This window comes from Scaptodrosophila lebanonensis, unplaced genomic scaffold (assembly GCF_003285725.1).
Source record: "Scaptodrosophila lebanonensis strain 11010-0011.00,11010-0021.00 unplaced genomic scaffold, SlebRS2 tig00000072-arrow-pilon, whole genome shotgun sequence".
Classification (NCBI taxonomy): domain Eukaryota; kingdom Metazoa; phylum Arthropoda; class Insecta; order Diptera; family Drosophilidae; genus Scaptodrosophila; species Scaptodrosophila lebanonensis.
The window spans coordinates 2,126,573-2,139,703 of record NW_022060558.1 but is presented as its reverse complement, the minus strand read 5'-3'; the positions used below and the strand labels follow the sequence as shown (position 1 = coordinate 2,139,703).

At 36.3% G+C, this 13,131-nt stretch overlaps 1 protein-coding gene across 1 annotated transcript; it reads right to left on the bottom strand.

Moving 5' to 3' along the window:
* Positions 1-9,939: 9,939 nt before the first annotated feature.
* Positions 9,940-11,599, bottom strand: LOC115625413. The gene is made up of 4 exons (XM_030520452.1): positions 11,234-11,599; positions 10,971-11,137; positions 10,802-10,915; positions 9,940-10,060 (listed from the first exon to the last, which is right to left on the bottom strand). The coding sequence occupies exons 1-4, from the start codon at positions 11,597-11,599 to the stop codon at positions 9,940-9,942; spliced, it is 768 nt and encodes a 255-aa protein (XP_030376312.1).
* Between the last annotated feature and the right edge of the window lie 1,532 nt (positions 11,600-13,131).

Sequence of the window (13,131 nt, the reverse complement as noted above, 5' to 3'; positions counted from 1 at the left end):
AACTACATACGACAGGATTAATAAAATTGCAACATACTATGTCAATAATATTCTGTAAATGGAGCCAACTGGCAAATAAAATTCCCCCAACGTGTCGGGGGCATTTATACACGTTATTGTACAGCTTTTTCGTAGGCTTTCTTAGAGACTATGCTATATTAATCATATTTGAATTTTTAATTTTAAATCTTAATATATATATAAAATGTTAATACTTATATATTGTTATTGAATAAATCGACTGATCCACTTGTTGATTTAAATAAAAAAATTTGTATATCGAATTATTGGGTTTTCTTAATGCATTTTTATTACGATTGAGTGCAACGCTCTAATTCTTTTTATACATTTAATAATAACTTTCAATTTTATTCACAAGCTTATGAATTGTGAATATTGGTATTATTTTTTCTTGAAGGCAGCTGCAGCTTTTTTTTGCACTCAACCAAATTAAATATTAATTTTTTTTTTAACTGTCAACTAGTGTACGTAGGTTCTTTTTAATGGGACTTAATTTGTAGAAAAAGCTTTAAACGTTCTTTCTATATTTTTTACAAGATATACTCACACAGTAAAATGGAATAACATGAATCTTGAAGCTAATACAAACTGAATGGATATATACCAAGTAAATGATGCCTTGATGCCCTTTTCGCTTCCCTCTCCTTTATTTTATTACATTTTACTCTCACACCAATTTGCATAATTTCACTTTAGCACTTTGGCCACATCGTCCTCCATTGGTATCTTGTTGGCTATAACGCGTCGCTTTACCAATCATGCGTTAAATTAATGCAATTTTCGTTGTACAAGTATTTTCAACGCGCTCTTCAAACTTTCTGTCTGTCGCTGTCTACTGGTCTCCACTGCTGCCCAACTGCGCTGCACTGCGTCTCTTTCACAATTAAAACGCTTCCATTTTCAATGCCTCAAGCGCAATTGAACACAAATGTATGATGCAGATAATTACCATTAGAGAGTGGCGGGCTACTTTTTTGTACACTCGTTATGTTGTTGGGACCACTAGCTGTCAGTGTCGGACTGATGATATGGCGAACTCTTTTCGATACTCGTGGGCTGTCCTATTTTCCATCTCGCTTTGGTCACTTGGTGGGTCAGTAGTGTTTAATTGTACAATTAACACCCAATTGAGTGTCGTTAACTCGTTTTGTATCATTTAAAACCGCATTAAAGGTGCTAAATGTCTCTGTCGATAAAACGGCGATGTACATAAATGAAGCACATTTTAGATTTACTTAAAGAACACAATTCTAAATTTGTCATTAAGATAGAGATAAATTTTTAATTTTTTTAGCAATGCTTACGAATATTTCCCGGAATTCCACTGACACACATATTTAATTATCGCCTCTTAATTTATGTGATGATTTCCGCGGAATTCAATTTGATTGAAACACATAATGTTAGGGCGTATACAGTTACGTTAGGGGGATGCGAAGTCGAGTGTATACTGGCAGGCGATGCACCATCCTTAAACTTTGCTCACATGCCGTACACAAACACATAAGCGAATGGAAAATTTTGGAATTCAACTCGCACACATACGCTTACGCAGCTTCCCAATGACGCTTATTAAAGTTTGAGTTGTACTCGCGAGCGAACATTTTCGGCACTGATGCAGGACTGCGGAATTGTAAGAAAGAGGTTTTGGTGGATTAGGAGGGGAAGAAGGGGAAGGAGTGGGCCAAAATGTTATTGCAAAAACTTGAAACACAAAAATTAAACGCTGCCTTTTGTCAACGGTGCGTATGTGTGATAATTGGGAACAATAGCGAAGTGGTGCGGTACGGGGCATGTTAATACTTCCGTATTTGCGTTCAACTGCAACATGGCAGCATTACATGAACGCAACTGTGTGTGTCTTTTTGTGTGGATGTGTACTCATGTAGACGCTAGTTTGCCGCCGACATTCACGCCTCGCTGAGCTTTTTACATACATGCTGTTGCCTGCGGGCATTAAGTGTGATTTTATGCGATTTGTACTTGTGTTGCAGTTGCAAAAGAAAAAACCACAGCCGCAGTAGTAGCAGCAGCAGCAGCAGCAGCCGACCCACACACATACTCAAACATATATTGTACACATTCGTATGTACTTTCATACACACATGCATAGATTCAACACCACCTCCCCCTTTTGCTAATTTACATTTGACAAATGTTTGCATGCTACGAAAATTTTAGCCATTGCTGCAATGACTGTGACTGCTGTTCGTTAGTGTGCCCCGCCCCCTGGCGCACGATTTAGCCACCTCTAGAGCCACTCTACACGCCCCACGCGACCACAGTTGGGTTGTTTGCTGCATTTGTTTTCATTTGGTTTCTATGTTGACATTGTTTACAGTTCAACTTGGTAAAAATTAGCAAAAATGTCACACAACAAAACCAAAACAAAGGAAATGGTAAACCGAAAGCAGCAGAAAATTTGCTTAAATTTAAATTTATGTTATTTCTTTTTTGTATTTTTGTTTTGTTTCTACTTCTCTACATGTGTGTGCGGTGAGCGATAATTGTGGCAAAACGTGCAGCTGTGTATGTTCCAGCATTTGTTGTGTGAGTATAAAGTTGTGGAAGATTGCATGTGGATTTGGGGGCTTTAAGTGTTGGGCTAAAACTGTGAAATGTGGCAAATGGGATGTAAGTGGAAGAAAATAGAATAAAGCAAAATAATGGACTTATGTAGACTTCCAACACAATCTATATGATGATAATAATTGTGGATGTGCTGAAATTTGTAAAAACGAAGAGAAGCCAATATATTAGGAGATCAACCGACCAGGAAACCAATAAGTATATGGGTTTCACTCCTTGCATATATAAAATCTTATTTAGCTAACCAAGATAATATGTATTTGAAAACCCAAAATCTCAAGTGCAATAATAAATAACAATTAAATATTTCGGAATAAATTTTGTATAACCCGTACCCAAAGGGTAAAAGGTAATTTTGTATATAATTAATATTATAATTTATAGATTTTTGTAAAATGGTCAGAGAGATCAGGTCTTCATGTATTTTAAACATAATTTTTAAAAGATATTTGTATTTAACCAATTTGATTACAAACACTATTTATAATAAATGGAACTTAATATTTTTTACAAAAATATTTGCAATTTATTGAAATAGCGTAATTTATTTGCGTTGAGTAAGTTATTAACGGAAATATGTTGAATTATGTGGTACCATGTTTTTATGTTTTAAGCTATATATGTATAATATAAATATATACACAATAATATAAATATTATACATATATAGGTTATAAAAGCGAAATAGAAACATCAGCTTGCTTGGTAAACATAATATTAATATATAATTTTATTATATAATATAATTATATTATAATGTTATTAATAATTATGTAATTTTATAAATATATAATTTTATTATGTATAATAAAACTCGATTTCATTGATTTCTTGCATTGGTCTTTCAACCTTCTTACATTCTCCACTCTACGTTCATTGTAAAAAAATAATAACAAACTCTTACTTATGCCCTAGTCTGATAACTTTTCTATTAGTTCAGTTGAACAAATAGGAACTGCTTCCAATTATTTGCTAGTGCCGCTCTAAAACATGAGTTTTTAATTAGCAGGGTCGACTCAACGCCATGCAGTGCTAAGAACTTATTGATTTACAAGTCAATGCACTGTTAAGTCTCACTTAGGTGTGAACCGTGCGTTCAATGAACTACATTATTTGTGTTGTTGCTCTTAACGGTAATACTATGTTCACTGGAATAGTGCTAAAAAATGTAGCTTCGATTTTGCTTCACTGGAGCACTGGAAAAGAAATTAGCAAAAATAATTCTTTGGATTTGATTTAAAGCGCGGCGCGTGCTGACGTCTTTAATTTGCAGTCGTGTTTTTGCTGATGTTGTTCCTTCTGCTATTGTTGCTGAGCTGTATTTTAATTATGTCAAATTTGTTTTGTTTTATGCTACATTTCGACGCAGCAAAATGTCAGCAGCCAATTAGAGAGTGAGGCGAAGAATGTAGAGTCAAGACAAGTCAAGTCACTCAATGTCATTCAGTTACACTGAGGCAGACAACAACAAGAAGCCTTGGAAGCTTACGTTACAGGTTGCTTTCACTTACAGTCCCAATCCCCAGTTCCTGGGGTCTCAAGCCACTTCAGCGTCCCCCACTTCTCAGCCGCTTGTCGATTCAACGGCAACATTGCCGTTGCGCTGCTTGGCCTTGGCGTCATTTGCATAAGAAATTTATCTCAATGAGTAGCTAATTGGGAAATTGCGACATGCCGACTGCCATAGCTGCCCCATCCTCGTTGCTCTGCCTCCTCTGACACCCAGGTGCCGACAATCAGCGCTCAAGTCAACAAAAGTGCCATGAGCTGCAAAAAGGGCTGCTTCTCAAAATCCGGACGGCACGTTAGTTTTGCTTTAATTGCACTAATCCTTGAACTAATTTTGAGTGGTGCTGGTGCGTCTTAGCAATTTTAAAATGAACTGTAGGCATATTGGCTTTATATGCGGCAATCAACATTTGCGCAACTAATTGCGTATACTCAGGGTGAGGTCCGGATGGCATTAGATCTCTGCACATAGCTGATACATCAACTAAAAGAGCATAAGGACTTACATAGAAAACTTTAAAGCAAACAATATAAAGACTCGTATGTTAAAATTAAAGCATAGGGGAAGGTTTTTTTTTTTTTTTTGTGGTGGGTGCAGCGATGGAGGTAGCCTCATATTTATTTTCGTTTACTAAGCGCACGACTCTTCATTGATGTTTTGTTTGACTTTTGTTGAGTTATTAATTAGTTACTTAACAGAAAAAGAATCCCCGTAGGTTATTTTCTTTCCAGAATAGCATTTGCATCCATAACAGCAATTGTAAATACACACATATAATGTATCCATTTTTGCTCACCCTCTCAAAGTATATACTCTTTCGGCACTGTTTGCAAAAAAAAGCTTTTGTCTCCTCCGTAAAATAATTTGTGCTGTTGTGACTCCTCTAGCCAGTCCTGCTTTATGTCCATTGCTAGATTTTCGTACCGACATTTTCAATTATTAATATCCAATACTAATACTTGTATGTTATTGAAAAGCTATTATTAGTAGTAAAACAATAAAGTATTGCTTTTTAATTTGAGATGGTAAAATAAAGTTCATTTAGTTCCATTACTCGTTTGCACTAATCGTATTTTAGAATTTCATTTTTATTGTTCATTTGATATTTGTTATACCCTGTACTTGAAGTGTATATGCGTTATTTAAAGTATATTAAACGGTGGAAGAACCCATAAAATATGTATGTACATATCTTCCTAAAAAAGGTTTTGCACTCGTAATTAATTCTACATAGTTCTATAATTGTTTTAAATGTCATCGACAGATTGGAATGCCCACAAGTAGATATAGTGACAGGCTACTGAGGCACCGCAGTTTGCTTGCAAGAGGACTAATTGCTGCCAGACCTTTCAAAACTATTAGATAAGCATAAGCCACCACTTACTTATTAATATTCACGCGGAAGTGCTCGAGGTTAGGATATTTATATTTGTTGTATTGTTAAGGTGCTAAGCCTGTATACACGGATTCGATGCTTCTATTAAACATAGAAAAAAAATGTCATCGAAGTTTTTTGGGTAAAGCGTATTTCCCTGTCAGTCTTGCTCTCCTGTAGCATTTTCTCTTGTTTTATCTTTAAGAAGTAAAGCAGATTCCGATGTTAAGCTCGATAGTTAAATACTGACAATGATAAAGTTATTTAAATCTGTCTACAGAAAACTTTCGGGTATGAAATAGAAATGGAAAATGGAATATTTCTATTCTTGCTGAGTTATGCCAGCGAGCATTCATGGCAGCAGTCAACATATTGATGACCACAAACACAATTGGCTAACTGAGCTCTCATTAGTAGATTGTTCTTCGTCTCTCATCCCTGCTCTTAGCAAAGCCTCTTGAAACCCCTTCACGCTCCAATTAGTTGATAACGTTTGCCACCCAAACCAAATGAAATTAATTGCACATTTTAATTGACAACGCATCAAATCAATTTGCATTCTAATGCAGCAGCATGCAGCAACAGCAACAGCAATATCAACAACAACACCAGCGCCTAATGTACGTGGGTAAGTGTGCAGCCATTAATGAACGAACGGGCTGATTGTCTGTTTGCATGCCCAGCTGCTCTTCTGCCTCCCTTCCCGGCACTTTTGTGCATTTGCATTTGGCAAACGCCCTTTGGCATGCATAATGAGCTCGCCATGTATTTAACAGTGGCTGGTCGAATACCTTTTAATGGCAATAAATCAACCCAGGTGTACTGCTACGTACGCTGGGAGTGGAGCAGGGGAAACCCCTGGTTAAGTGCTGGGTAATAGGCGCGCCAAGCTCACGTATTATTAGTGAAGTAACAATGTACAGACTGGCGGGAGAACAAACAAGGAGTCAGACGCTGCTGGCCAGTACGGGATGGGTCGGAAGGAGCTTTGTTCGCTTAGAAACATTAAGGCATGGCCTATGATTTAATTGATTTGCAAGGCGTTCTGCATTTGGATTGCGGCTGCCTAATCATGGAGGATACATTTGTGTAAGTGCGGATGGCTTATAATGAAGCAATTGAAGCGGCAACAGATGTGCAGAACCACAGAACTTTAACCTTACTAACAATATATATCATGTTTCTACATGCTTATGCGAAATACAGTTTCTTTAAGGCAGATTTCATTTTAAAATACTTGAATGCAAAGAAGATGAATAGTTTTGTATCTTAAGCTAATAGTGTTATTTTTTTAAAACAGCATTCAACATTTTATTGTTTCAAAATTTTACAAAAAGTTACAATTTTAAAAAATCATTCAATACCTTACGAGTCATATTGTATTTAATTTTTTTGATCAGTTCTTTCCAAAATATGTAGGTATATATGTATATATCTAGGTATATATACATATAAAGAATTGTATCAAGCACAACAACTGAATGAAAATATCAATTCTTCTCTTAGATGTATGTATGTTGTGGGCACATATTTTACAATTAATTATGATTGCTGTAATGAACAATGTAAAAAAATAAGTAAAAAACAGACAAGTGGAAAATTGTAAGTCGAGAGACCCGATTGACTCTGTCAATCTGTAAAACAAATACATAAATATAAAATTAATTAAATTGGAAAAAAATTGTAATTAAAAAGACATTTAGATTGATTACACCTCCTTCTGGATTCGAACTCACGTAAAAGGTGAAAGACATGACGGACAGACAAACAAGGCCAAATCAACTCGTTTTGTAATGCTTATGAAGAATATCAATATATTGTGGGGTCTGCCACACCTTCTTTTGCCTGTTACATTTTTCAGTTTGCACAAACCTATGTTCTTGTACCTTTCAGGTAGAGAGTATAATGAGGAAATTAAACTCCTCCTGCAAATATAGCTGCAACGGCAGTGACAACTGATACAGTAACTACAACTCCGACCCCGTATGTAATTACAAAAATTGCACCAACAAAATAAATTCTTGTGTAAGTATACAACAACCACAATTGTAAGGCCAACAAAATGACATTTAAGTTTGTGTTCGCCTGGTTTAAGGTGCTAGGCAGTAGAGAAGTGCGTAATTCGTGAGACAAAATAGCAAGAACTCGATACTTTTATGGATAATCCAAGGATTATTAGAACATAGAATGTATAAACAAACAAAATTCTGATGAATAGGTTGGATAAATTAAATAGTTTTAATTAAATATGTTTGCATGAATGCGTATCAAGTTTTCTGATGCTCAAATTCCACATGCGTGCACCATTTCTCGATTTCGTTTTATATTTATATATATATATTTATATTTTTATATTTGTTGATTCACATAAGTCATGCTATTTATTATAATAAGATAAAAAACAATAAGCTTACTATAGGAAACACTTTATAGGTGTGTTCCAAAGTAAACAGGACTTTAAAAAAAAAACAGAACAAATGTTTTTTTCTACAAAATCAATTTATTTTATTCAAAATAGTGTCCTTCTGCTTCAATACAGTTTTTTGCACGATCCAAAAGCATGTCGAACGAGTGTTTTAGCTCGTTGGCCGGTATGGCCGCCAGTATGCCGGTGCAAGCCTTTTGAATGGCCTCTACGTCTGCATAACGCTTTCCTTCCATGGACAAATGCATTTTTCCGAAATGGTAGAAGTCGCACGGTGCCATATCAGGTGAATACGGTGAGTGGTTAATGGTTAAAATGTGATTTTTGGTCAAATAATCGGTCACAAGCGTCGATCGTCTGAGCAATTTTTGGTCGTCAGTCAATTTGTGCGGAACAAACCGTGCACACACTTTTCGTAAGCCCAAATGTTCGGTCAAAATGCGATAAATCGATATTTTCGAGATGTTCAATTCCATTTTCATCAATTTCAATGATGATTTCGGCTGATTTTTGATGAATTTACGCAGTTTCGATGGAATGTTGAAATGACCTCCTTTTGAAGCGCAAAGTAAACATGTGCAGTTATCATGCTGAATTGTAGTGCTTTTTAATTTTTCCGACGTCACATCTTTCCCAATACGTCCTTCGCTTTTTATGGCTTCGATTACGTCCTTGATTGAATACAGCAGAAATAAGCCAGAAAACGATGGTTGATTGCGTTGACGAATCGCCACGATACACACGGGAGTATTTTGAATATTGCCACAAAATTGGATCAACATCGGTTGAGCGGCTTCGGAGTTTATATGGAACATTATGTACGTATGTATGTATATATATATGATCCATATAAACTCCGAATGAAATGATGGACAGACAACATATGTATATATATATACATACATACATACTTCCATTTTTAGATAAGTATACAAGTATAAATAGTTAAATATTTTTTGTCACGTTTACATCTTTAGTTGGCAAGCAGCATTGGGTCTCGGCTGTGGTTTCTGCAATTTGTCAGCCGGCAACATAATTAATACTTGATTGAGGTAGAGTGCGTTTGTTGCACGCACACGTGTGTATGAAAGTGTGTGTGCGTGCAAGTGATGTGTGCGTGTGGTGAAGTGCCTAGCAAAAACACAACATGCGCTTAAAGTTTTTTGTTTGCGGTCGTCGCCGCCAAAGCGGAAGTTTTGTGCACGGCGAGCTTCAAGTGCATGCTACAGAAACAACAACAGCGACATGTCTGCTTTTGTAAGTGTATATGTGTGTTGTTTAATGCCATTGTATATGTGCGTGTAATTTATGTTTTCAACTTAATTAAAGTTAATTTTTAATGCACTTACATGCAATGCACACACGACACTGCAAAGTTAAGGAAGGGGCGTTCGGTGTTGTATGCAAGGGGGCGTGTCATGAGTGAAAAGCGCCCGCAAGCATTTTAACAACACTTGCCACTTCATGTTTGTGACATTAAACAGCAGCTTTTGTCATGCAATGAGGTCAACAATAAGCAACCGCAAAAAGTATGCTACGCTTTTTGCACGCACACATACACAGGACATCATTGTGGCTGGTTTAATGTCACTTGCCAATTAAATGGCTGAAAAAACGCGAACAAATGATGTAGCGCATCGTAGCAGCAGCACCAGCAGAAGCAGCAGTAGCAGCAGCAACAACAATAACGACTTAATTATAAATTACAAGCAACAACAAGAACAGGAACAAGCACACCAAACATGCACAGCAAGAAGTAAACAAAAAATGAGAGAGGACTTAACCAAACAAGCAAGTTGCGCCTCTGGCCATTAGCTATTCCTGTTGCAGTTGTTGTTGTGTTGTTGATTTAGAAAGAACATATAAGCACATGCACATATTCTTCTACATATGAGTTGTTGGTATTCATTTTTATTTGTTTTTCATCACAACTAAAGAAATAGCAGTTGGTATCTTGGTCGTGCGGTTCCAGGTCTTATTTTCTTCGTTTTTACCGATTTTTCCTTAGCTTCACTCCACTCAGACATCATCTGTATATGGTGAAATGCTGTCGAAGCTCAACGGACAATGACTGTGCAAAATTTGTTGACAATTTTCCTCACGCAAGTGAGGTAAATGCCTTTTCTCTTGCTCATCTAGGCTGAAAAATAAAAACAAGAAAATGGGGAGAGCAATATAATTTAAGCATACATGTATTTAAAGGGCTTAAATAAAAATCTTTTATAAAAAAACCTTTCTCAGCCTTCAACATATGTATATGAAGTACCATCGTATTCGATAGGCTTCGCGTCTAGGATAGACGTATTCAAAGCAAATTTCCGAAGGTTTTCTTTTTTTCTAATTTTTCACTAACTGGTCATTTTGTAATTGATCGATTTTAGGATAAATATAGTAAATAGCGTAAATCGAAGACCATTTTGCTTAAGGTACCAATTTATTATAAAGCAGAGCAAAGTAGTTAAGTTTGAAAAACCAAAAAATTATCAATTATGCTCATGTAATGGGAAAATAAAGTAGATCCGTTTAATAAGTTGGCCTTATAGGCAGAATAAGTGAAAAATTTGTAAATAATTTAAATAAATCATCATCGATTTCATAGAATACAAGTATGTCGATAATTTCTTTGAGTTTTTCTTTTCCAAACCTATAAAACGATTTAATTTATAATTCAGTGAACTATTACATCAAATGATAATAACTGGATTTTTTGAGCACGTTAATATACATTTGGAAAAACACACGGAATAAATAATTGTGTTCTATATCCATACAATCGTTGCTAGATAAGGGTCATGCTATTAATTTAAAAATGGCAAAACTATTTGGAGGAGTAAGAAATATAGTAATACAAGTATATCATATATTTTGTTAGAAAATTTACCTAAATACCAGCTTTAACATCTTGAAGAGCATGCCGCTTTTATGGCCGTTGTCCACGTCTAGAAGAGCAGTGCAATATGATTTCAGAATACAAGCGCGTCCATCGAAGCCATGTCTACAATAACCGATTGAGATATATACGAATAAACGAATGTATTACCGAACATTACCCATTTAGAGCGGTCTCCACATTCTGAAACAAATCACGCTTGAAAAAAATGCGATTCTTCTGACGTTGCTCCTTAAGGTCCGGAAATCCCCAATTGGCACGAAACCCGTAGCCGTATGATATAAGCGTATTGATTTTCAACAAGTTGTTTCGTATATTCGTACGCCACTGTAGTGAAAGTGAGGAAGTTGTGAAGTGATGAGTTGGCGATGAAATGTTTGACAATCAATCAAGTCAGCTGGACCGTTCATACTTATTACGCACCGACATACGCGATCCTTTCGGGAATTCCAAGTACCGCTTCCTACGGGACAATGCACGTTTAGAATGATTGTTGCTGCTGCTGTTGTCATATGTGTCTTTGGTATGGTTGTCATAATGCTGTTCTTGCTGAGGCAGCATGTCAAAGGTCTGAATGTTGCTGTTGTCCGTGTGCAGTGCTTGTGCGGTAAGCGCATCAGCAACCGCATCGAAATTGTTGTCAGCACTATGAGCGACACAGCATGTGGCCGACAACAATAACAACGATGACAACAACAAAAACAACGGCCGCAATGGCGACAATGGCGACAGGAGCCCTGAGCTTGTATTTGTGCAATGGACGGGTCGCACGAACGTTGACAGGCGCATGATGGTGATGGCTTCGCTCCTTGTTGCCTTAACCGTTACCGTAACTGTTTCTCCTGTTGCTCTCGTTTGCTGTGTCCGTCTGGCATTCATTAATGGTTTGGCATGCAGCATCATTAGCAAAAACAATAAACAATTGTTGCCAAAATGTCATCCAACTCGAATTACGCACGCAATTATCTATTTAATTATAACTACACTTATTATAAACAATTTTTCGCATAATTGAAAGTTCAGAAACAAACTTCCTCGTACTTGACGTACTTGACGCGTTCGCTTTTCTAGCCACTCTGTTGGTCTGTTCAACGCCAGGTACCTGCTAAGCCCACATTGTTGTAAGTATTATTGCTGTTGCTGCTTTTGTTGTTGATTTGTTGTCTGATACATTTAATATGCTTGACATAAATCCATAAACAAACAACGTGAAAAGCTTGTTTTTTGTGCTGCCGTTTTGTTTATTTATTTATCGCTTTGTTTGGCTTTGTGACATTCCGTGGAATGTCTCTTCTTGATTCTGTTTGGTCCCCTCTCCATGATCTGGGTTATCGCTCTTCACACCCCATCTTCTTGTTAACACTTTTCTGTTAGCTTTTTCTGAATCAGTATCTATGGCATTCATTACCTTAGATTCGTTCTGTAGCTCCTGATGCTTGTTGATATTAACAATTAGCTGAGCTTTGTCCAACCGGCACAATAAATATCCAACGACAAATAGATGTGAAAAATGGGCGGAGTTTGCCGCAAAATGGGTCAGCAGGTGAAAGCAATAGGAGGTTGGCTTTAAAGTGGAGCAATTTTGTCTGCTTGTGTGCTTAGAGAGGTGAAATTATTTGGGACCTGCTACCTGAGCGTGCGATGAGCCTAAAGCCATAGGTATAAGAATAAATAAATAATAACACATTGAATACAAATATAACCTACTTATATTTGGACTAATTTACGTTGATTCGTGTTTATTAGATTTGTCTTAGAATCTTGTTGAATTAAGTTTAGTTAGAAGTTTAATGGTGTCAATCTAAAATGTGTAGATCAGGAAATTCATTTTTAATGACATGTTTGGTACAATGATTTCATAATCCTTCAGTTTAAAAAATAATGGTTTTGTTAGAGTTTTGGTCCAAAGACAAAGTAATGCAGGAAATATTCTTCTATACTCGTCGAGTCAGCAGAAAATGCGCCTTCCTTATTTCTTGCCGACATTGGACTGATACTGCAAGCTTATTGTGCAATGGTGCTAATATAATGATTTCCATTTCTAAGAGATCCACAATATCGCCAGTCTTTTCTTTTATAGATCTTGTTGCAAGCTCGAAATTCTGTTCCAAAGACAGAGAACAAAAAGTATTTTGTTTAATGCGTCAGAGATCTAGACATAGTTATACAAGGTGTGTTCCAAAGTAAACAGGACTTAAAAAAAACAGAACAAATGGTTTTTTCGGCATTATCAATTTATTTTATTCAAAATAGTCTCCTTCTGCTTCACTACAGCTTTTTGCTCTACGTCTGCATAACGCTTTCCTTTCATCGACAAATGC